The following is a 26,664-nucleotide window of genomic DNA, read 5'->3' as shown; positions in this document are numbered from 1 at the left end:
AAAATTTGCTGCTGCCTTCAAAACACCTGGGTATTGGTTGTTTAGTAAGAATATCTCAATCTCCTCATCATAAGTGGAGTTTATCAAACTAAAGAGTGGGTGTATTAACTCTAAATCAGTTGTTTGTGTACAGTGGGCACTTTAAAAGGATTCATAAACACATTTCTCCATGCTCATGGCCAGTTATATTTTACAGACGCAATGACTTAAGGGAAACAGTTATTGCTGCTCATGATGATAAACCCCTCCTACACACACACATCTCTCACTAGAACAAACTCTCACCTGCAAACATGAGAAATTCTTTTTTGTTACTATGCCAGAACCCCAAATTCTTCAGCTCATTGAGCCCTTCATGAAGTTTCAGATTGTTCACCAACTCCTATATGAAAATAATGTAATAACAGAGATCATCCAGTGCTTTCTGATAGCTGAAAAGCAGTTAACAATAGCTAAAAATGATTAGAAAAGGAAGTATGCAAACTTTGTGTCCTTTCAAAGGCATTGACTGCAGTTTGAGCAAGATGGCTAGTCTCCCGGAGCTCTAAATTCACCTAAACTAGGCAGTTGCCTTGGGATGAGCAGTACTTGTCTGAAGTACTTGTGAGTAACTCAATCTTCTTTCCTTACCTGGAGAGGAATTATTGAAGACCTGGTCTATTTGCTAGCTCTTCATTCCTTTGTGGTATTCATTCTGCTTTTCAGAACTCTCTCCAAACTGTGATTTTTTCCTCTGGAACGGATATGATATTTTTATTAAGGTTCTTACATATATGTGTGGAAGGACAACAGGTTGAGAAAGGTTATTGAGAAATATACTTTCAGTACTTTAAAAACCTCTTTCATAAATGCTTGTTGATTAATAAAAGCAATATCTATCATGTATTTCCTACTCAGAAGCATCCCTTAGCATCCCCTAGTGGCTTTTTGGTTTACTTTAAAATTAACCAAATAGGTCATTTTGGAATAAAAAAATTCTTTCTATGCTAGAATATGTAAGTTTTGATTTGCAGATATCATTGTTCTAAAATAAAGATGCTATTTGCCTACTATATTTATTGAAGTAATCAGTGAACTTTGTACAGTGGATGGATTTTCCTGTGTCTTTTTGCTTTTATAAATTATTAAAATATTTAATCATGCCATTTTTGGCAAAAATTTGAAAAGACATAAACTTGGAAGGGCTTAACAGATCTAAAAATATGAACACCTCCCCCTCCAAATCGGCAGAAATCCCATCCTTTGGGCTTTGTGTATATCTAGGTTGCCAGAAATATGTCTATCAACTGTGAAAACATTTCCTGTCCTGTGAGAGAATGTATTAAATTTTAATCTCTATATTACTAAAACTCTCATATTTCTCCATGCAAAACTTTCAGTTGGGAGTAATTGTGCATTGTACTTGTGCATCAACTTCTGATGTTTGACTGCAGTATACATTTCAACATGGACTACTTTCAAGGCAAATGCATCTGAATATTTCCATGAATTTTTTTAAAGTACTTTTCAAGTACATTAAAAGCTCTGTCAGTGTTGAAGGCATTGGGGAATCTGGGAAGAAAGATCTCTGAAACAATGACTCAGTAGGAAATGGGTTGTTTAATCTCCAATAAACACTTAAAACATTTTATATTTTGAATAGTTCTTTACCACTGACCTTGTTAAAAGGGAGTTGTGATTCCACATATCAGAGAGCAGTATGCATCCATTAAAATTTATGAGGAAAAATATTTTTATATTTGAGTCAATTTTGAAATGAACTAAGTACAGTACATTAAAACTTCATGATTACCTAATACAGTTACTGATTTATTTTAAAAAAAACCTGCTAAAACAGGTTGAAACTAACAGATAAAGGATACTTGTACAATGGACAGTTAATTTGCTAGTCCTAATTAGAGAAGATTCTCTTTCTGCAAGCTTATTTGAAACTTTCATGCATCTTAAATTATGCTTAACCTTTTGATAGAAATATAAGCAGTTCCTCTGCCTATAGCTGAATACATTGTACCATTTCTTTTGTCTCTGTTACCTAGGCTGTGCCATGCTACGGTTCTGTATTTTCTAGATGAAAAGTAAAATATAGATACAGACTCTTGTTTAGACTTGGACTTCATTCTTCCGTTGAAAAGCTAGCAATGCTTAAATATATATTTTAGAAGTTGGCATCCTACCCTTAAATGAGTAAATTTGTTCCACTTAAGAGGTACAAATAATAATAATAATAATAATAATAACTTCTTGTCACCTCAGCCTTCCTCTGTCTGACCCATAACTTTGTAACAATTCTTTTGTTGTATCCCTTTCATGGCCAACCATTAAAGCTTCATATTTTCCTAAAATAGTTTTGCAGATCCATAAATACATGCATGGTTGCTATGATAAGTTTTGATTATAATCATAATAATTATTCTTTCCAGGCTTTTCACTAGACACTTTTTTTATTTATTTATTTACATTTATATCCCGCCCTTCTCCGAAGACTCAGGGCGGCTTACAGTGTGTAAGGCAATAGTCTCATTCTATTTGTATATTTACAAAGTCAACTTATTGCCCCCACCAACAATCTGGGTCCTCATTTTACCTACCTTATAAAGGATGGAAGACTGAGTCAACCTTGGACCTGGTGGGACTAGAACCTGCAGTAATTGCAGGCAGCTGTGTTTTAATAACAGGCTTCTTACAGCCTGAGCCACACCGCGGCCCCTAAACAGTGTGGTAAAATAATGCAGAATCTTATCTCTCCTTCCAGATAAGCCTCCCTATATCTAATTTAATTTAACAATAGCTGTTAAGGTGATGCTACTGTTTGCAAATATAGGTAGTCCTTGACTTATGACTACAACTGAGGATGGAATTTTGATCGTAAGTCGTAACGGTCATTACACGAGGCCCCTACATGTCTGCTTTATTCAACAACTGCAATCCAAGCTCTTCCCATTGCACGCATGCCGCAGGGGTTGGGGGAGTCCTTGACAGGTCCGGTGCCCACTGGCACATGGAAACCTGCATGATCAACCTGAAAAGTGGGGCTTATGTTCCATATTTGAAGATCCAATAGTCAGGCCTCCTCTGCCGTTACATGACTGAATTTCAGGTATTGGCAAAATGGCCACATTTACACAAAACTACACCCATAGCGAACCTTTTGTTCTCTTAACAACCGTCACAAAATCAGGTGGGTCACATGACTGACCCATTTTACTACTCTTCTGATATATAACAATAATGGCCAGGCTCCATTATGGTTTTATATCAAGGACTAGCTATATAACCCATAAACAAATGCACCCAAAACTATTAGAGATCCAGGCTTAATGGTAGAGCCAAGATAATTTTTTTTTATTTGCATTTATATCCCGCCCTTCTCCGAAGACTCAGGGCAGCTTACACTATGTTAAGCAATAGTCTTCATCTGTATATTTGTATATTATATACAAATTTGTATATTATCTACAAAGTCAACTTATTGCCCCCAACAATCTGGGTCTTCATTTTACCTACCTTATAAAGGATGGAAGGCTGAGTCAACCTTGGGCCTGGTGGGACTTGAACCTGCAGTAATTGCAAGCAGCTGCTGTTAATAACAGACTGTTTTAGCAGTCTGAGCCACTCACGTATTAATGCCTTGCATAAACCAATGGGATTAGAACAATTCTGATCTCGAAGAGTGATTGTGTTCCAAAGAGTGGGAGCCATGGCAGAAAAGGCCCTCTTCTGGGTGCAGTCAGATGGCACTCTCTCACAGACGGGACCCAGAGCATGCCTGTCTACTCATATACCAGATGAGTAGATACCCTGAGTGGATACCCTGAGGAGAGATGCTCTTATAAGTAATCTGCTGCCAGGCCTTGAAGAGTTTTAAAAGTGAGCATTAGCACTTTGAATTGTACCCAGAAGCATAACAGTAGCAATGCAGTTCGTAAAGCAGGTATGACATGTGCTAAATGGCTGGCAACCATAGCTGCCCATGGGCCACCACATTTTGCACCATCGGAAGCTTCCAAATATTCTTCAAGGACAGCTGCAGGTTTTAGTAGGCTGGTTTACACAGTTCTGAGTTATGAATTAATGTGGTTTTTAATTGTTCTAGTATGAAAGCGATGAACAAATCTGATTTATGTAATTCTTGTGTCATATTAATGTCCAAAGCAAAGAGTTGCACATTATTTGCCACTATAAGTCTTTAAAATATATATTTCTTTCAGGATGGATCACTATACTAACAGGTTATATTTTTTAGTGTTAAATATAACAGATAATGTGCAGGCAAGTAAAATAAGATTTGAACCTGGAACTTCTGCTTCACAGCTTTTATTGCACTACAGTTTGGAACATAGATAAGCTATCAGAAAAATATGTTTTCTTTATAGATTTATATGGGCTATACTCCATAACTGGAATGCTTGCAACCACTAAGTTACACTGAAAAGAGGTGTGACTATATATTGTTTTCTGTTATTTTAGGAGCAGCTCCAAAATTCTCTTGAAATTTATTGCAAACCAGTTGATTCTGTGAGGCATTAACTGGACATAGCATACATTCTCAGCTTTTGTTTACTTTGTCTGACTTTGTTAACTTTAAGCTTAACTCCTTCACTTCAGTGAACAGGAATTTTTTATACTTGGGCCCTAAGCTTCATGTAAAAGAAGCACAAGGCATATTGGTTAAAAATAGTATGGTTAAAATGAAAAAAAAGAAAAGGGGAAAAAAAGAATAGGGGAAAAAATGAAAAAAAAATGTGCTTAGTGTTAACTATCAAAATGTTTTTTAATTGTCATTGTTTATGTGGTTGAATAGACTGGCATGGTGCGTTGTGATACAGCTGTTGGAACACCAGATTATATATCACCTGAAGTATTAAAATCACAAGGGGGTGATGGATACTATGGACGGGAATGTGATTGGTGGTCTGTCGGAGTTTTTCTGTTTGAAATGCTTGTTGGTAAGTAGTGTTGTTGTTTTTTCCTTGCATGTATATGGATTTTTGTCTTGATAATACTTAATATGTTCTAGTGATATAATTGCTGCAAATATATAATATAGATTTGCTCTATCTGCGAGGTGTGTATGTGTGCTCACATGCTCTTGCTGCTGCTGCTCCTGATACTGGTTCCAAAACGAATCAGGTTTTTAGTAATGCTTTTTAGATTCTTATAAAATGAACTTCCCTAAATATCATGGAAAATTGGCACTTCTTTCTAACATGCTGAACAGTGCAACTTCAATTATTTCTGAGTTATTTTCTTAGAAAATCAGTTTTATTTTTTTGGACTCTACTGGGTCCAGCCCAAATCCAAAAGGAAAGGAAACAAAAATAGGCCTCTCACCACTTTAAAGGCTCTTTCCAATTATATATAAAGTTTTATAATGACTGGTTTATGTGTATAAAAATCTTGTTAAAATAATTAAAAGGAGAAATTAGAGCTTTTTAAGGAGGTATTTGATGCTTTAGATTAAAAAAAATAGAGACAAAGGCTGGTTGTAAAGTTACATGAAATAGTTACTCAGCTTAAAAATTCTGATAAACAACTTTACATAGAAATGGCAAATACTTTAGAAACAAAGTTCTTCAGGATGAGATTATCTGGCTGCAGAGTTTATATAGCAATTACGCAGGGGGGGGGAGAGGAGGACAGAGATGATATAGCTAGATAGATGAGAGAGAGAGAGAGAGAGAGAGAGAGAGAGAGAGAGAGAACACACTATTTCTCTACATATTATTTTAGCTAAACATTAGAATATATTATATTTGCAACCTATGACTGCTTCAGAGGAAAAATGAATATCTGATTTCTTCAGCCATTGCATAATTTTGAAATTGAAGCTACTTATCAGGATTTCTTTTTCACTTGGTTCAAAAACCTAGTCCTAAAATTACAAGGGTTCCCCCCCTCCCCATAATCTACATTTGTCGTGGCAAGTGGGCCCTTTTGAATTAGAAGGAAATCACATTCTTTCTCAAGAGGAAGAAAATTACTAGGGGTGGTTGGTCAAAAATTAGGAGTTTGATTAACAAATGCTCAAAATTTATAATGGAGCAAGAAATGAATGTTTCAAAAAGTTGCTTTAAATATTCGTGATGAAGCTGCTTTAATAAATTTAATAATCATTATGGTTCTACTAGGAACTTTTCAGGTATAGTATTTATGAAATTTATATAGATGTTTTGGACATCGTTTTATTAGGTCATGTTATTAAATAAACTCTTTTTCAATTAGGATACAGTTCATTACAATCTAATTTTCTCTAAACATTTCAAACTTGTATGTATGCAAAATACAAAAGGAGGAATTCTAAATAGTGATAAAACATTTTTTAAAAATTCATTTACACATTTCAGAAAATACTTCTATTTTAAGGATGTTCCTAGAATATCTATGAACTAATTGATTGACACGATGTATCACAACCTTTCAATCCTTTGCAAGAAGAATATACCTTTTAAAAGTTTCATGTAGAGTTATTCTAAACTAGTTTAGTTTCTAGTATTCTAGTTCTAGATAAATGTATTAATATATGTAATATAGGTTTGATAGCAATGTCAGACTGTGCCCAAGTAAAATTAACAGTTACTATAGGAAGTATCGCATCTTTTTTATTGATGGTATTTAAGTATTACTTTATTATCTTTACAAAAGAGACTGTGATTTATAAAAGGTACAACATAAATTTTTCTTACATTAATATAAATAGATTTTTTGCAAAAATGTGAATTTTTTTTATAAGTATATATTCTACATTCATATTTTAATGCCTATTGCATTATAGCTTATTCTTTATAGAAAATCAAAAGATTACAGTGGGAGAAATGTTCAAGAAACTAATGCACGTAGAGTTTAGAAATGGTAAAGGGTTTCCTAAAAGACCTCCAGGGTCCCTTTCAACTCTGCTACTCAATATGAAAAATTCTACTAAGATAAAGCATCTATGAGTGATATACAGGAACTTTATCAAAGCAGAATATTCACTAAACAGATATTGACAATGAGATAAAAATGTGATTTATTGGTTCAAACCATTGCAGCAATATAAGTATGTTTCCTATTTAGGATGTCCGGTTTAAGAATATAGTGATTCGGTAAATCAGCAATCTATTTAAATTCTTGATTGTACAATATTGTGATACATTTAACCCTGAACAAATTTAATTAATTTTTATATATTATAGCTGTTTTCAAGATTATACATGACTTAGTTGCCCCTTTATCTTACTGAGAAATATTTGATACCATTAAACCAATGTAAATAAGAACCTACTGGCCCAGATGGCTATCTAATTCGTTGGTGTTACATATTGATTATACCAATACCATTCAGATTTTAGAATGGCACATGCATTATATATGATATTATCTTTAATTATATGTCATTGTTTTTAGAAAAGGCCACCAAGTATCTAGTTACATGAGACTAAGTATTGTAATTCCAAAGTATATATTCAGAAAAATTGAAATTAGTTGTGATTTTTCAAGAAGTGGAAAATGCCATTGATATGTTGGAAAATTTTGAAACAATTGTTGCTTAATTTAGGAATTTTTATAGATACTCATAGATAAATTGCACAATAATTCTCTCCCCCTAGGCATTTTTGAGATAGAAGATTGATGACAGCAAATTGTCCATTCTCAGTAGCAAATTCTCTTCTCTATGATGTAACATGTTTTCTTTAAATATTTGTATAAAAGTTAGTGATACTGTAATTAAATACATAAGCCAATATAAGGAATGTTGTATACAGTTAGACTCATTGTTTTGAAGCACTAGGAAATACAATTTATGCATACTAGAAACAATTGTCATGTGAGTTTCAGCAAAAGATAAATCTTGGTTGAGGTTAAGGCCGTACAGTTTTCATGAAGCTAGTACTTGCAGTTTCTCCCTCATCTCTTGAACGATTGAAATAAAGTAGTCAAAAACAGTTTCTGCTGTGAAACTAAGCAGGATTGCTCATTATGCCCAGACTCGGGTACAACTTGGAACCTAAATGATATATTGCATGAAGAGGAGCATTTTCTCTTGATAGAATGGAATGCTTCTTTTCTCTTTTTCTTTTTCCCCAATGCCTCTACAAGATCTGCTTTTGCAAAGGACATTGAGGGAATTTGAGGTATTTTGGGTGGAAGGAAAGAAAGGGGAACCACTATTTTGATATGTTACCAACAAAACATTTAATTTCAACTTACAGTTTTGAACATATCAGAATTATAAACCATAATCTGACTCTGGATTTGTTGAAATGGGAGGTATATAAATTATGAGCTTTCCAGACATTTTTCTACTTAATTTTTAAAAGAGAAGGGAAAGAAAAACCTTTAATGTCACTTATTCTTGGCAGAGGCAGAAGCAGAGGCGGGGGAGGAAGAAGATTATAGAGGCCCAGTTCAAATCTGAAGAAGACCAAGTTTATGTTTTGAATCTTTAAGCACTGGATGCTCAATTTACCATCTTAAATGCTATGTTAATCTTTAAGATTCAACCACAACAATAATGCCTGTACATTTTGAATTTTTAGGAGATACTCCGTTTTATGCTGATTCGTTGGTGGGAACATACAGTAAAATAATGGATCACAAGAACTCATTGCATTTCCCAGAAGATGTAGAAATTTCAAAGCAGGCAAAGGACCTTATCTGTGCTTTTTTAACAGACAGGTTTGTAAACATACTTTTTTCCTTACTGGGGTGGATTTATTATTGGAAACTATTCTGTCCAAACTGGCATTTGGGAGATTTTCACTGATATAATTTGTGAATACAATCTTTCCATTTGTAGACAAAACCCAACTTAAATTTGTCATTAGTTTAGGCAGTGTTTTCAACTTGGCTTAATTATGACAAATTTCATTAGATCGAGCCCCTCATGGTTAGGAGAAGTACTTTTCTCCTAGAAAGTACTTATCAGGTTCTCCTGGGAATCATACAGGATAACAATAGCAATAGCACTTAGACTTATATACCACTTCATAGAGCTTTATAGCCCTCTCTAAGTGGCTTACAGAATCAGCCTATTGTTCCCAACAATCTGGGCCCTCATTTTACCAACCTCAGCAGGATGGAAGGCTGAGTCAATCTTAAGGTGGTGAGAATTGAACTGCTGGCAGAATTAGCCTGCAATACTGCATTCTAACCATGCGCCACCACAGCTCATAATAGCAATTAGGTTTACCAGCTTATAAATATCTCACTGCATTTGGAAAGAGTGTAGGTAAAAAGGAACCCTCACCAGCCATTATGTTTCACCAGACATACTGTACATCTTACTTGTTCATGCTAGAAGTTGTCTCCTACTTGTCCTGCCACCCAGTTTGCATTTATTAGTGTCAGGGACAATACAAACCAAGTTTATATATTGGTAGTATAAGCAAAATTGATTTCCTTCAGCTTCTGTTCTAACTAATATTAATATTCAAGATAGGTTAAATGACCCTGATTTTCTTGATTCTCTTGGGGGCTATATGAACTGATAGAAATTACACTGTGTACACAATTATTAGGCAAGTGAGTATTTTGACTGTATCATTTTTATGCATATTTTCTACCTCCAAGCTGTATTAACTTGAATGCTTAGTGGATATAAGCACATCAGGTGATGTATATTTGTGTAATGAGGGAGGGTGTGACCTAAGGAGATAAACACCTTATATCAAGGGTTGCATAATCATTAGGCAGCTTCTTTTCTTCAGGCAAATGGGCCAAAAAAGAAATTTAACTGACTCTGAAAAGTTAAAAATTTTAAAAAGTCTTTCAGAGGGATCTTGAAATTGCTAAGATATTGGGGCGTGATCACTGAACCATCAAATTTTTTGTTGCAAATAGTCAACAGGGTTGCAGGAAACGTGTTGAGAAAAAAAGATGTACATTAACTGCCAAAGATTTGAGAAGAATCAAATGTGAAGCTACCAGGAACCCATTATCCTTCAGTGCTGTTATATTCCATAAATGCAACCTATCTGGAGTGTCCAGAAATACAAAGACATGGGCGAGAGACATGGCTCAGGGACATGGCCAAAGTAAAGAAGGCTGAAACCTGACCACCAGTGAAAAAGACACATAAGTTGAAACAGCAAGACTGAGCTAAGAAATCTGAAGACAGATTTTTCAAAGTTTTTATGGACTGATGACATGAGAGTGACTTTTGACAGACCAGATGGATGGGCCCATGACTGAATCAGTAACAGGCACACTCAAAAGCCAGCAAGGTGAAGGTAGGGTACTGGTATGGGTTGGTATTATTAAAGATGAGCTAGTTGGACCTTTTCTGGTTAAAGATGGACTCAAAATCAACTCCCAAACCTATTGCCAGTTTTTAGAAGACACTTTCTTCAAGCAGTGGTACAGGAAAAAGTCTGCATCTTTCAAGAAGACTGTGATTTTTATTCAGGACAATGTTCCATCACATGTATTGAAGTATTGCGTGGCTAGCCAGTAAAGGCCTTAAAGATGAAAGAATAATGATATGGCCCCCTTCCTCACCTGACCTAAACCCTATTGAGAAGTTGTGGGCCCTTCTTAAATGGGAGATTTACGGTGAAGGAAAACAGTGCACCTCTCTGAACAGTGACTAGGACGCTGTGGTTGCTGCTGCACAAAAAGCTAGTCATCAACAGATCAAGAAACTGACAGACTCCATGAACTTATTAGTGTTCTTGAAAAGAAGGGTGCCTATATTGGTCACTGATTTTTTTTGTTTTTAAATGTCAGAAATATTTATTTGTACATTTTGAGTTGTTTGTTTATTATTTTCACTTTAACAGATGCAAATAAACGAGTGAGACAGGCAAATTTTCATTTTTCATTTAATTGCATAATAATTCTGCACACATGGATATTCTCCTAAGAAAGCCAAAACCTAACTTTTGCTTTCTTTAATATTCAGATTTGAGGTTTATTAACAATTTGGATTGACCAAGACCATTATAGTTGTTCAGTAATAAAATTATTCCTCCAAAATACAACTTGCCTAATAATTGTGTACACATATTATTAGACAAATTATTGTGCTTAAACCTACAGTTTAAGACCTTCATTTTGTATAACTTTCTGTCCCCTTGTGAGGGCAAGGAGTAAAAAAATACACGAGGAAGTAAAATATTTTGAAGTTTTAAAGAGGACAACTCTGAGTTTATATTCCTTTCTACTATGATGTAGGCCTGTTTGTGTATTTTATATAGTTGTGTGTATGTGTATATATGTATGTCACCAAGGTAATACTTATTATTAGTTATCTGACTAATTTTGATACAGAAATATTTCCTGAGGTGCTGTTAGGAACACAAAAATGTTATGTTAAAAAGAAATGAGTTTGCTGCTTATATAATGGGTTCATTATACATTATTGGGGAAAATATGAATATGGGTATGGCTGAGTTTAAAGGATGTGATCTTTGAAATACTTATTTCAGTAAAGTTTGAATAACTTTCTGTGTTAGGAAGCCAGGTCTTCTGTCAACTTACGTTGAAATATTTGCACTGTGGTTTGGCAAACTTGTAGGGTGGGTTTTTTTAAAAGAGCTTTTTTCCAGCATTCCTTTTTTACTGAGTGCAGTTGGAATTATGTCTTACTCCACACGTGGCAGATCGAAAATTCCAGTTATTTCATCCAGTATATGTGAGAGTATCAAGAAATTTAGTAGCAAATGCATGGGGAGGATTCAGGTTGCAATGTTAATGTTAATGAATAGCTAAAAATTGTAGCTTGTCTTACACATTTAGGCAACCCTGGCATTGAAATAAAAACTGCGAATAGGTTGCCTCAGAATTGAAAATTGCGGATCTTTCAATAAAATTTGACTTTAATTGCCATGTTTAGGGATGTGCGGCTAGGGAGGAGTGGAGTTGAAGAAATTAAATCTCATCTATTCTTTAAGAATGATCAATGGGATTGGAATAACATTCGAGACAGTAAGTATCTTAAAATTTTAAAAAATGCATTTTCCTTTTGTGTACATGTGTGTGCCTAAACTAGTTTAATGTGATTTTAAAATGTAAGATATTTACTATGTAAAAACTTTAGTTCTTTAAAATTGCACTTTTCAGCAAATGTGAAAGCTTTTACGATTCCTTACAACTAAATGCCATAGTAAGGTTTCTAGATTGGAAGTTGGTGAAATGCTCCTAAAATCAGCTTTGGTGTTTCGTTGTTTTTTTTGCATATTTCTTGCAGTAAATATTTCATTTAGTGCAAATCTCATTTCTAACAGTCTAATGCACTTGAAAGGTCAGGCTTTTCCATTACGTTCAGAGGCCTTGCCTTTACAAGGTAGCAAAAGATCCATAAACATTGTCATGTTCTCTGCGCTTACGGAAAAATTGGATTGGGGAAGAGATTAGTGATAGGGGTGGGTGATTATAAAGTGCTTAAAGGGACCCTGGAATGTACTAACTCATAGATTTCAAACTTTTTTGCAAACCATCTTAATAGCCATGTGGTTCAGGGAGAGAGAGAATCTACAATGCAGATATTTGTTTATTTATGAAGTTTTTCATTTTCATAATCTATTGTGATGTGTTCCATTCTTAAAGCAACAAATGTCTATGGGGATTCTCAATCATACATGTCATGGTTGAGCTAAAGGTGCTTTTCCAAAAGGTGAAAAGAAAAGAAATCCATTTTTTCTTTTGGAAAAACACCTTTGGGATAAAGCAGTCAACTTCCAACTTGAAAGCTTTTTGAAAGGGACAGATTATGGGACCCTAAATGAAACTTAAATTTTTTACATATTTTATCTTAGACACTATTCTTTTTGGAATTACACATCTATTGTGTCAGCTTTGTATAGTCAAACATTTATTCTTAATATATAACATTGATTAATTTGTTTAATAAGGGTTCTGAAATAATTTAAATTTTGTCCCAGGTTGGAATAAGCAACCTTGCTGTTTGATTGATCGGAATCAAAATAGTGTTAATTGCACATTGAATTAAAATAATCCTCTTATTTTGAAACTATAAAATACAGTGAGAGGCATTCTGGCCTTCTACAATGGATTAAACATTATGGAGGCTTTGAGAGAATAGGAGACAATTTCCATTTAGATGAGTTTCCTTATAGAGTAACAATTGAGACCCTGGTCCTGACATATGATACAGAATTAAACCTTAAAGGCAAAAGAAAAATGCTGTTTTAATATAAGAACATTGAATTTTGTTCTAATACAGGTATCTACTTTTTTTTTTTAGCTGCTGCACCAGTTGTACCCGAATTGAGTAGTGATATAGATAGCAGCAATTTTGATGATATTGAAGATGACAAAGGAGATGTTGAAACTTTTCCAGTCCCGAAAGCATTTGTTGGAAACCAACTGCCTTTCATTGGATTTACTTACTTTAGAGAGAATCTGTATGTAGCATATGTGTAAAAATATACATACCAATTAACCTGACTTTTCAGCAGTGATTTTACTTGTGTATGTGTGTTACACATCTATGTATGCATGTATGTATGCATGCCATTGGATTATGTTTTTATAATTGCCGAAATGTTTATTACTGCATTTTCCGGGGAAGGACAGGGAAGAATATAATACACACAAAATAGAGGCATTGTTCTAATAGTCAGTTATGCTGACCTGCATTTCATTTACCAATATATCTGCTTGCAAATATTTTTTTTTGAAGCTTTCTATTTAAAATGGGTTTAAGAAGCTCTTAGGCTCCTCCCCCATTAACCAAAAAGCCCCATTGTCTGTTAATAGAGCTAACGCTAAATAAATGCCTTCATTCTGAGCACAGACTAGTGGGATTAGGACTAGACAGAATTGATTAAAATGAGTTGATTGGCACAGTGGCCAGAGTTTTTGAAAACTTCTGTTTTGAACAGGTTGCTAAGTGACTTTCCTGAGCTCGGTAAGAAAGTTGAACCCTGTAAGAACAATGGGACAAAGAAAAACGAATTTAGGAAAAATGAGGTAAGTACTCATATTTTAATGTGCTAAATATTTATTTCGTATGTATGGAAATGTATGCATCAGTAGTTAATTAATTGCACAAATCTAGAACTGCTTGTGAATTATCCACTTTAATAAAAAGATGTATGATTTAAGCTTTAGATAAGTAGATTTTTAAGGATAATTTAAATCAAGCAATATAGATTATTGGGGAAAAATGGAAATGTATCCTGTTTTTAAGCATGTATCTGATTTTTATTTTTTACAGGATGGTGAAGAGGTAAGCACATTATTCTGAAGATTTTTTGTCAATATGTATTGCTACATGATACACATTCATACAATATTCTCTTTCTCTCTTTCCATGAATTATCAGATATCTTAGTTTAAGAATTTTTTTAAAAAACCTTTGTAAATGGTCATTTCATAACATCGGATTTGTGTCTGTATGCAATTTTTTTAGCAAATTTGGGTTGGTTTTAATTTAGGAAATACGGAATAATTTAGGAAAGGCTTCACATTTAATATTGTAAACTTGCTGCTTTAAAAGTTAAAAAATAAATTTAAAATACACAGTGTAACACCACAGTGTAATTTAAGGGCAATGATGATATGAAAAATCTGTAAGATTTTGACTGAAATATTAATTTGTTGTACCTTGATGAACGTATCTTTTCTTTTATGTACACTGAGAGCATATGCACCAAGACAAATTCCTTGTGTGTCCAATCACACTTGGCCAATAAAATTCTATTCTATTCTATTCTATTTATATTCATTATCATTTGTTTCAGCAAGTTCAGTATGTTTTGTATATTATCATAAAAACAATTTACTTTCACCTTGGCAAATAACTAGCAAAGAAATGATCAGTATAAATCAGGTATTCCCAGATTTTTAACACCAAAAGCCCTTTTTATATTTTGGAGACATCTTGCCTCTACATGAATAATGTTAGATCTGTCCTTCATTTTGCCTAAGTAAATATAATTATTGATCTCTAACTCCTTCTTTACATCATCTTGTCCAGCATTGATGTTTATGTTATTCACCCACTGACCTTCAGCATTTCCATCATCTCATCAACTTGTCCTTGGATTATTAGACCTTCATTTGAAAATTACTGCATTGTTTTTTACAATGATACCTTTTGTAAAAAATTCACATACTCACTACCAACACCACTCCCAAATTCTTCATGCCATCCCAGTTTAGGAACTTCTGATGTAAGCTATATAAATAGGGGTATTTTTATGTGCTAACTTTCTAAATTCTGTCACTTATAAATGCCTAAAAATCAGGGGATTTTTTTCTGTCAGCTTATACAATTTCAGGAAAAAATAAACAAATTAGAAGATCAGCTCCGTAATGAAATACAAACCAAAGATGACCTCGAGCAAAAATACAGGTATAACTTTATTCTCTTTATAAAAATTAGAAACTCTTAAAAATATAATTTTAGTTTGTTAAAATATATAGACATAGACCAAACCTGCTCTTTAAAAATACATGTACTATAAATGAAGAATTTTTCCTATATTAAAAGCTGTAATATCAAAAAGCTGTTATATTTTACACTTTATATACAGTGGTGTTTACAAGTTTGTGAACCCTTTTGAATTTTTAATAACTCTGCATAAATATTTTTTGTTTGCCTATCCAATTTATGTGGCTGCCCATCTAACAAGTGATTCTGGGTGACAAACAGAATTAAAATATAATGAAAACAATATAAAATTGAAAATAAAATTGAAAACAACAATTCACTAATACAACCAGGAAGTAGGTCCCTGTGACCAGTTGAGCCACGAAGGGTTTAAAGGTGATAACCAACACCTCAAATTGCATCCAGAAGCACACAGTCAACCAAAGGCAATCATGGAGTAGTGGTATTACACGTGCCAAGTAACAGGAGCCCATGCTGCTGCATTCTGCCCCAGTTAAATCTTCTGAATGCTCCTCAACCTTGCTTGAACATAGAATAAGGTTAAGTCAAAGCTTATAGCACCATATCCAGGTCCTCACAGCCTCTAGAAATTGGGACCAGGTATCCATGACATCATTCAAGTAGCCCTGGGGAGAAATATAAAGCTAGGTATCATAAGCATTTTAGTGATAACATCACCCAAAAACATTGGATGATACCACCCAGTGGCCTCATGTGGATGTTAGGAGAGGAGAAAATCCTCAGTCCTGTTGCACCCTACAAAGTAGCGGCCAATAGGACTGGATTTTCTCGCCCATCAGTACCGACTGAAATCAGCCCACCTTTAATTCCAGAACTGGTCTCAACAGATACCATGATAAATGGAATTGAAAGCCACTGGGAAGACAAAAAGAGTAATATGACCTAAAAATCCAACCTAAAATGCAATCTGTTTTCCACACAAGTTCTAAAACTAGATGAAGAGAACGATTAAGTTAAAAACATTATATTGTTTGTTTATTCTTTGACGAAAATGAACCAAAGAAACATATTTCCGTGGCAAAAATATATTTTGCTGTCAGTAACCGGTGTGCCTCCCTTGGACAGAAATAATGACAACTAAATGTTTCTGATAGCTGTTGATCATTCATGTGCATCGGGCTTGGAGAAAGTTTAATCCATTCCTTCTTACAGAACAGCTTCAACTTCGGGTCCTTCAACAACATTTCTGAAGGATTAAGGGGTTTTGATTCGGCCTTTCCAAAACATTAACTTTCTTCTGGTTTAGCTTTCTCATAGGTTCAGTTCATAGACAGGTATCCTGACACTTTCCTGTAGAATTTGCTGGTATAAGTCAAAATTCATCTTCCCATCAATAATAGCAAGTTGGCCTGGTTGAGAGGCTGCAAAGCAGGCCCAAGCCACAATACTACCAGGCTTCACAGATGGCGCAAAGTTTTTGTGCTAGAATGCAGGGTTTGCTTTTTGCTAAACATGGCGTTTTTATTCAAGGAAGAAAAAAGTTATGTTTAAAATTTTTCCCTTCACGTTCTTCCAGTAACTTTCTGGCTTTACCCATGTGGTCTTTCACAAACTGCAGAGGGGTAGCAATGTTCTTTTTGGAGAGTATTGGCTTTCTTTGACATTCTGCCAAGCAAACCCTTAAAATTTAAAATTTAGTATTCTGGGGATGGACTTACAAATATTGACATTTGCCAGTGCAAAAGAGGCCTTTAGTTCACTACTTAGATGTTACCCTGGGGTTTGAGGTCATCTGGAGTATTCCATGCCTTGATCTTGGTGTGAAATTGCTCAACTGACCACTACTTCAGAAGGTAATAATGGTGTTTAATTGCCTCTATTTGTATATAGTCTGCCTGACAGTGGACTGGTGGAGTCCTAAATCTTTACAAATAATTTTGTAACTGTTTCCAGCCTGGTGAATATCAAAACTGCTTTTCAGAAGCCCTCAGAAATCTCTTTTGTTTTGTCCTTTTACATCCCTAAGTTGTAAAGATCAGACTGTGATAGTGAATGCCTAGAATTCTATCTTTTAAGTAAGGCAGGATGGCCTACGCTAGCTCTTAAATTTCTCCCTCAAATGAACTGTTAATACTAGAGGTTCACATACTTTTCCCAAACATAAATACGTTGTTTTGTATCATTTTCTTCACTAAATAAACAAACAAGTATAATGTTTAAATTCATTTGTTTAATTTGAGTTCTCTTTATCTGGTTTTAGGACTTTTGCAGAGAATACATCACTCTTTAGGTCACATTTATGCAGAAATGCTAAAAATCCAAAAGTGTTCACAAGTTTTAAGCGCTACTGTGTATTGGTATGTAGTGATTTTTTTTTTTAGTTGGAGGGTAGAAACACAGAGCAAAGCTGGGCAGCGTCATGCTTGCTGGGAGACAGCATATAAAATGGGGAGGGGAGATGTTGAGGGTTTACAATAGGTAAGGATATGACACTTGTTTGAACCTTGGGCTTTGTTTTCGAGGGTTATGGAGGGGTACTATTGCCAAGGATTTTTTGTGAAGGGGTTCAACTCAGTAAAACCTATTTTTGCACTTACACAAAATGACAGGAAAATATACTGAGGGGATCAAAGAGGGTCCTAGGGCCTGAAGATTTTCAGGCTTTGGTAATACAGTAGTTAAGAGCTGTGGTGGCACAGTGGTTAGAATCCAGTATTGCAGGCTATTTCTGCTGACTGCCAGCTGACTGCAATTTGGCAGTTTGAGTCGCACTGGCTCAAGGTTGACTCAACTGTCCATCCTTCCGAGGTCAGTAAAATGAGGACCCAGATTGTTGGGGGGCAATAGGCTGACTTTGTAAACCACCGTAAAGCACTGTGAAGAGGTATATACTGTAAGTCTAAGTGCTATTGCTATTGCAGAAAACTATGTCTAAAAATTGGACATAATCCTGTATTAAATAAGGTTGAATAGGGATTTGTTCAATTAGCAGGTCCTACTATATCTAACCCAAATCTCCAAAATTAACAAACAAGACTGAATTATTAAGTATGGATGCTTTCTCTTCTTCCAAATTCTTCTTTTTGCTGTTCTATAGGTAGCATATACATTGTCGTTACATGAACAAATAGTAAATAGAGAACAGAAAAGCATCAAGTTTTTCTTTTTGTAGACCACATTGCTCTCTTTGCTTGTTCCTTTAGGTTTTGCAAGCTGTTCATGTCTTATTTAATATAGGATTATGTCCAATGTTTAGACAATTTAGCTAATGTGAATTTTGAGGCAAATTTGGAAAGTTTAAATCCATCGGAAAATTAGTAGCTGCATATATAAGAGTTGGTTCCTGGACTGATAGAAATTCAAGAGATCATTATTTAAAGAGCCACCTGCAAACTATAAGAATTGTTGGAAATCTGACTTCATTCTACCCCTCTTAATAAACCTTGCCCAAGAGAATTGTGTAAGAATCGTATTTAGTTGAGCACTTCTAAATGGTTAAATTTTTGCTGTGGGGAAGATTTTATGCTCAAAAAAATCTTTCCATCTATAATTCTGTGCCTCTCTCATACTTACATTAATTATTCTACAGAGCTATTAACAATCGTCTAGAGAAAATAATGAAGGAATTGGATGAGGAGGTAAATGAATAATATGCTTTATATTTTGAGTGTATATTAAATACCTTGTTTTGAATTTTTGAATTTTATCATTTTAATTTGAGGCACTGAGTGTATTCTGAAAAAAAGTTAATGAATTTGTGGTTCTTTAACTTATTTATTTATTTATCATTACGTAGAGATGCATAATGGTAAATAAATAAAAATAAAAATTAAGTTACTACTATGGAAGATTATGAAAATAAAATAAACTATTTTGCATATAGCCAGCATTTGAACTTACATACGTGAAAATTTTGAGAAGGATGTTTACTTAGTCTCAAAATTTGTGCAGGGCCTCTTTTGAGGGGGGAACATCAATTATTTTGTGGCACTTTAATGCATCTTGGGTATAAACTCTTACTTGGAAAACCCCAAAGTCACACAATTTATTGACTAAGTTACAGTATTTTTATTTGGCCTTTAATAGAGTATAGACATAGCACTGTCTTCTGAACATTGGGGATGTATACCGGATTATTTTTAACTCTTTTCTTTCTAAAAAAAATAAATTAAAAGGTTTAAAAGGATAAATAACAGGTGAGGCAATAAGCTACCTGATACCACAGGAAATGTATCTGGGAAGGGAAGGGCAGTCTCCTGGAACTTAGGCGGATCGAATTCAGACTTGATTATCTATGTATTTTATTTACACTTCTACTTTGGCATGTTTTCTTTACATTTGAGGCAGTGGCACTGTATGCAAAAAGCATACAATAGATGTTCCTCAGGCCAAGCTATAAAAAAAAAATTCTTTTTAACGGCACAAAAGATATATGTTACTTATCTGTTTTTTTGTTTTTGTTTTTTGTTTTGGTAGGAAATCAAGTAAAGGCCAATCTTTTATGTGATATTTAGCTTTTGGACAGTTGCTTACTAATGAGAACTAGGCAAAGATTCTCTTTGCAATGTACCATGGGGCAGTTCTATCTCTCAGCTGCGTGGCAATACTTAGCTGGACTTATTTGGCCTCAGAAGCTAAGCAGGGTTGGCCTTAGCTAGTGCTTGGATGGGATTTTCCATGGCTACACAAGGAAGTTGAAAAACATAGCAAAATAAGGCAGTGGCAGATCTTTTCTGCATTCTTGTTTCATGGACCTGCCTATAAAGCCTCCAGTAGGCAAGGTCAGTTTAAAGGAGGTATTTTTTTATCATGCCAAATAGCTCTTTTGTTATTAGTGATGTAGCCAGTCCTGAAAATGAAGTACACTGAATTGATTATTCTCTGTCTCTTATACCTTGGGCACCATCAATCATTGTGTTGATGCACCTAGCTAGGTCTCACTATAGTGGGATTTTCGTTACTAGTGCTAGAAACAGCTTCTGCAAGTAACCCTCCATCATTTGCACTTTTTAAAAATGCAGTACAGTACATGCTCTGTTATGTTGTAGATTGCTTGGTTTTGGCTCAGTATGTTTCCTGAGACTGGCCTTTGTAGTCTGTATATTATATTTTCATATACTGTGCAAACCAGACAAATGTGAGAAAGTTGAGTTCTTTCCTGATAATCTTTTCTAGAAATCAGTCCTCTGCATCCTCTACCAATGAGGCTGATCATTCAGAATGAATTAAATGAAGCATTATATTAACAGAGAGAATTGTTAAGAGAACTGACAATCACTTAGCAATCACTCGTTGAGCAACTATTCAAATTTATGACAGCACTGGACAAGTGGGACTTATAACTAGTCCTTGTACTTACAATGGTCCAACACTCCCATTCACGTGATCGTCATGTACGATTTTCATTGCTGCCTTTCAACAAATCAATGGAGAAACTGGCTGGAGGTTGCAAATGGTGATTGCATAATATGCTTAACAACATTGCAGGATTCACTTAATGACAGCAACCAAAAGTGCTGGAATTGCTGTTGCTAAGCTGTGCTGTTGCATGAAGTTATGCCTTATGACCATGTCACTTAGTAACAGAAATTCTGATTCTGACTGCTGTTGTTAAGTGAGGACTCCTTCTATTGCTTGTGTAGATAGAAATCTATTTTGCTTACTTTTATGCTTTCAAATTCTAGTGCTCTAACACATGGAACTGTGTGACCGCTCTGCTATTTGGAAGCAATTTGGCACAATCCCATCTGCTGAGCGTTATATTGTATATTTACTGCAGTCAAATGAGAAATGTTTTTGATTTTTGCATTAAAAAAATTTGTTGGGCTCCTTACTGTAATTTTAGAAAATTGTCCCCATCATATGTTTCTCTTCCTTCATGATTTTCCTAGACATCTTCAAGGAAACATCTAGAATCTTCTTTCAGACAGCTGGAAAGGGAAAAGGCTCTTCTTCAGCATAAGAATGCAGAATACCAGCGGAAGGCAGAACACGAAGCAGATAGAAAACGCAATCTAGAAAACGATGGTATGTTCTCCAGAAACAATAAAGAAAAACTACATTATTTGTGGCATCAGGGAGAAGAGCATTGATGAATCCCATTCTGCCTTTGCTGCTTGGAATAACTTGTGACATACTATTATGAAACCCGTATGGTGGGATTAGCGCTTTGTTTTTCTTTCAGTGAACAGTTTAAAGGATCAACTTGAGGATATGAAAAAGAGGAATCAAAACTCCCAAATATCAAATGAAAAAATTACTCAGCTACAAAGACAGGCAAGTTACCATTCTGTTTTAAATTAGACTCCTAATGGTACTTAAAGACTTTTAATTTCTGAGCAACTTCATAATTAAAAACTATGTTATGCTTTGCTACAGTAAATGGATGGTAGTGTCTGTTAAAATGAGCTTATTTTTTTAGTTTGTATGTAATGCTGTGATGTATTTTTGTGTCTCAATAGCTGGATGAAGCCAATGCCTTGCTGCGCACGGAGTCTGATACAGCAGCCAGGTTGAGAAAGAACCAAACAGAAAGTACAAAGCAAATTCAGCAGCTAGAAGCTAACAACAGAGATCTGCAGGATAAAAACTGTGCCTTAGAGAATACAAAGCTCCGACTGGAGAAGGAATTTCTGAATCTGCAGTCAGCTCTAGAATCTGAAAGAAGAGATCGGAATAATGGATCAGAAATTATCCATGATCTACAGGGTATGAAAACCAGTCTCTTAGAAAGTGATTTTCATATCATAGGGGCAATTTACTGTGATTATCCATTTTATTATCCATTTTAATTGGGATTTTAGATGCGTTAAATATGTAATTTATCAACATGTCAACATTCACAGGAATTATTCAAACTTTCCTTCTGCCTTAAGAATGTATCATCAATGATTTGATTTTGTAATCAAAGCATGTAACAGGTTACACTTTAATTGATATGTAGATAATGCTCTTTTCCTTGTTAAAATCTTTTAAATATTCCTAGGTCGAGTGCTTAATTTGGAAGAAGAAGTAAAAAATGGGAAGAATACAATAGCTAAAATGGAGGCAGAGAAAAGACAATTACAGGACAAATTGACGGATCTGGAAAAGGTAAACTTAAAAAAAAATTATATTGTTCAGTTGAGCTAATAAAACAAGGTCCTATTCATAGCATTACAAATAGAATTCTACAGCACTCCAGATTTGAAGGGGAAAACATGATTCAGAGTCAGCAGATCCTCTAATCAAGCTACACCAGTTTGGAAAAGATGCAGCTTCTGTAAAGAGTTATTGACAGATGCTAAATGAATGCCCAGATTTTGAGTCCTAACCACACAGTGAACTGGGTGGTGGTTTTCCGTGAATATTGGGTTCATAACATCTTTGCTTTGAACTTGGAACAAAATAAAAGCCAAAATGAAATGCAGTGCAAGGACTGCAGAAGCCAGCAGAATTCGCCAAAAATCTCAAAGCAACAGTTTTTAAATAAAGTTCAAGAACAGCAACAGGCTTGAAGCATAAGTCCATGCACACAATGCATTTGTGTCCCAAATGCGCACAATGCATTGATCTGTCCCAAGACAGATCAACCAACCCTAGATTGTGATAGTCTGAGCATTTACAAAACCTCATTATCAATAACATTGTGTGGTTGTAAAATATACTAAAGCGTGCACACATATTTGCAGTTTCCAACTGCAAAGTAAAAGTAGCACACAACACAGATGCCAATATGAACTCTTAACTGCAATCTACCCACAGAATCTCTTAAAAAAACTTAAGAGGCAGAATGGCATACATACAGCTCAGGGGTAAAATCTACTTACCTTCCCTACCGGTTCGGAAGTGCACACGCATCATGTGCGTGCTCAGACCTTCTGCGCATGCACAAACCCTTCTGTGCATGCACAGAGGGTAAAAACAGGTTACTTCCTGGTTAAAACCAGGAAGTAACAATGACTGGGCGGGGTGGGCGGAGCCTCGTGCTGCAGTCGCTACCGATTCTCCAAACCACCTGCCACCATCGCTACTAGTTTGGCTGAACCGGTAGTATTTCACCCCTGATACAACTGTAAACAGTCATGTTGTATTTGGGCATGTGGTTACCTTCCCTGTCAACATTTCACTGTCAAAATGTCCTTGTTTGCTAAGAGAAACTTGGAAATATCCAAGTTTTATACTGAGGTTTAAATAAAATCTTCAGAATACTTTTAATAGTTATTGTGAGGGCAAAACATTTTGCACATCCATGTTAATGAACTATACCTTGATTGTAGGTTTTAGGGAGAAGCTGGGTGGGATTTATTGTAACTAGATTAAACAGAGTTGCATAGTTGTCCACACCAGAATACTAATAGAAAAACAAAAATTTATATGTAACTAGATATGTTTGTATGTGGGTGTGGGGTATCCTCATTCTCTGCACAGCACTGTTTCTTTTGGTTTTGATCCAATTTAACATGCTGCTGTGACCAGTGACTTCTATCTTCTCATATTAGGCATTTCAACATAGTTTTAATACTGGTTTGCTTGCATAATAATTAAAGTAGCAGACTAGGTAAAAATGTAGACATTTTTTCCGTCTACAACAATAGTTCTTTTACATGGGGTTCATATTAATTATGAGATATTTTGATTTATGCCTAACAGGAGAAGAGCAACATGGAAATAGATATGACTTACAAGCTTAAAGTCATGCAACAAAATTTGGAGCAAGAAGAGGTTGAACATAAAGGAACAAAAGCCCGACTAGCAGACAAAAACAAAATATATAAATCGATTGAGGAAGCTAAGTCTGAAGCTATGAAAGGTATGCATTTAATCTCACATGTTCATAACTTCATTTAAAATATTTATATTCATCCTCCTATTCAAAAAAATTAATGTGACAGTTTAGCTTCAGGATGAAATAATAACAGAGAAATAATTCTTAGATTAAGGTTATACTGTCAGTTCAGGAACAGAAGGAAGATTGAGAAAGACCTACATATAAATCAGTATATTTCACTATTATAACCCAGAAGTTAATCTTAATTTAAAACTTTGGTTTGTTTGTTTATTTGATTGATTCATTGATTGATTGATTGAACTATGTGCCATCAAGTCAGAGTCAACTATTAGTGACCACATAATTTTTCTCCATAATAATCTGTCCCTAATCCAGTTCTTCTTCCAACAGTTTACCTATGCCACTGCAATTGAGTCCATCTTGCTGTTAGTTGCTGTCCATCCGCTTCCTCTCTTTCCTGCCACCTTTCCCAGCATTAGAGCCTGCTCCAGTTTCCTAAGTCTTCACATGATGTGTCCAAAGTAATATAATAGTATATATATATATCATCTTCAGGCTTCAGCTTCGTGCTCCCAGAAGCACGAAGCTGAAGCCTGAAGATGACGAATGAGACTTCGTCGAAACGTCGCCAAGACACTTCCAATTTTACACGGGAGAAAACCCGAACAACCAAAGACCTACATACAAACACCCATGAAAACCTCAGAAAACATACACACATGCACACACACACACACACACTATATACATATATATATATATATACTACCAGCAATAGTAGTATAGTCTGGTCATTTGTGCCTTAAGTGAGAACTCTGGGTTGACTTGTTCAATGATCCCTTGATTTATTTTCTTGTCTGTCTAAGGTATTCTGTGGAGTCTTTTTCAACACCAGAGTTCAAAAACATCTATATTTTTCCCATCCTGCATCTTCAAAGTCCAACTTTCACTTTCATGGAGTGTCATAAAGACACTATAATAGTTTGCACTATTATAATCTTTATGCTATAGACCAGTGTTGGCGAACCTTTTTCGCACCGAGTGCTGAAATGGGAGGGCCCTCGCAGGGGGGAGCACAGGAACTGGAAGAGCAGCTCCCCAGCACGAGTGTACGGGAGCGCCAGAAACCAGAAGGGCAGTTGAAAAGCATTTGGAAAGCAGTGTTGGAAACCGAAACAGCAGAAACTGGAAGATCACCTGGTCTTCCAGTTTCTGGAACGCATGCGCGCGCAAAGACCAGCTGGCTGGTGCGCATGTGCATGCTGGAAACCAGAAACTCAGCTTCTCGGTGCGCACATGCATGCTAGGGAGCTGCTTTCCAGTTTCCGGTGCTCCCGCAAGTGCAAAGACCCAGAAGAGCAATGGGTGACGGCTGGCGTGCCCGAAGAGATGGCTTTGTGTGCCACTTCCGACATGCGTGCCATAGGTTCGCCATCAGGGGTATAGACATATCAAGAGCATTTGAATATCTTTTCCACGGCCTTCATGGCTGCTTTGCCAAGTGCTAATCTGTGACATATTTATTGGCTGATGGATCCTTTACAGTTATCATCTCTCCAAAAAGACAAGCTATCCAGGATTTCAGTATCTTTCTTCACTGTCAATTCTAATGGTGATTCTTTTACCTGCTGTGATTAGCTTGGTCTTTTTAATATTTAATTTTAGTCCCATTTTTGCACTATGCTCTTTGACTTTTATTACTAGAACTTGCAGATCTTTTGCATTTCAGCCACGGAACCAAGTAATTGATGCTTCTTTCTCTGGTTTTAAAACCAGTCTTGGCTATTTCCAAACCAGCTTCCTTTCATTCATCACATAGGTTTAATAAATAAAGTAGAGTATACAATCCTGTCTCATTCATTTTCCATCCTGTAGCCAGTCTGTTTTTCTGTGTTCTCTCTGTATTGTGGCTTCCTGACCAGTATATAGGAATGACCAGTATATAGGATTGGCCTGAGGATTGGCATAAAAAGCTCTGGGATTCCTATTCTAAGCACATTTTATAGCTTGACATGATCAATGCAATAGAAGGCCTTCTAACAGAGCTCCTTTGTTCACGCTCTTGCTCTTTCGTGGAGCACTTTTTTCAGAAGTTTCTCTAAGCTCTCTTAAAAATGTTCTAGGTTAATTTTGCTTAGTTTCAGACATATGTCTGCATCTATATTGGGAATTGGAATGGGGAGAACTAGGCGAAATATAACTCACCTGACTGGAACTTCATTTCTACAAACATTAAACCGGGCAGTAGAACTGATTCTTGAATCAGTTAGAGAATTCTGCTGCTAACCATTTCATAAATTGTATAATACTTTTCATAAAAATCTTAAATTATTTAGCAAAGATAATATATGAAATCTCTTGATCAAATAATGTATATATTTTAACTTGTTTTGCACAAAAAGATTTATGGGCTTGCTTAATCAAAGCGTGCTCATTATATATATGTATATGTATATTTTAAAGCAATATTGAGAATATGTGAAACAGTAAACAAAATGTATTAGGGGGGGGGAAAGAAAAGCTTATTATGTATTGGAAGGTTGGGAGACCTGCATAAAATACTAAAATAGTTGTTCATTTCAAGCTTTTTGACCAA

At 35.3% G+C, this 26,664-nt stretch overlaps 1 protein-coding gene across 1 annotated transcript in view; it reads left to right on the top strand.

The window, feature by feature from the left end:
• ROCK2 (Rho associated coiled-coil containing protein kinase 2) overlaps positions 1-26,664 on the top strand; it is a 96,041-nt gene that overhangs the window by 46,686 nt on the left and 22,691 nt on the right. Inside the window, exons 7-19 of the mRNA XM_058178606.1 lie at positions 4,802-4,946; positions 8,517-8,655; positions 11,813-11,904; positions 13,184-13,343; positions 13,824-13,911; positions 14,159-14,170; positions 15,210-15,298; positions 18,888-18,936; positions 21,190-21,325; positions 21,483-21,574; positions 21,760-22,006; positions 22,284-22,390; positions 23,930-24,089. Coding sequence (XP_058034589.1) covers positions 4,802-4,946; positions 8,517-8,655; positions 11,813-11,904; positions 13,184-13,343; positions 13,824-13,911; positions 14,159-14,170; positions 15,210-15,298; positions 18,888-18,936; positions 21,190-21,325; positions 21,483-21,574; positions 21,760-22,006; positions 22,284-22,390; positions 23,930-24,089 — 1,516 coding nt within the window. The remainder of the gene's footprint in view (positions 1-4,801; positions 4,947-8,516; positions 8,656-11,812; positions 11,905-13,183; positions 13,344-13,823; positions 13,912-14,158; positions 14,171-15,209; positions 15,299-18,887; positions 18,937-21,189; positions 21,326-21,482; positions 21,575-21,759; positions 22,007-22,283; positions 22,391-23,929; positions 24,090-26,664) is intronic.

The sequence above is a fragment of the Ahaetulla prasina genome, chromosome 1 (assembly GCF_028640845.1).
Source record: "Ahaetulla prasina isolate Xishuangbanna chromosome 1, ASM2864084v1, whole genome shotgun sequence".
NCBI lineage: Eukaryota > Metazoa > Chordata > Lepidosauria > Squamata > Colubridae > Ahaetulla > Ahaetulla prasina.
The sequence above is the reverse complement of the archived record's forward strand: the minus strand, read 5'-3'. Positions and strand labels throughout refer to the sequence as shown.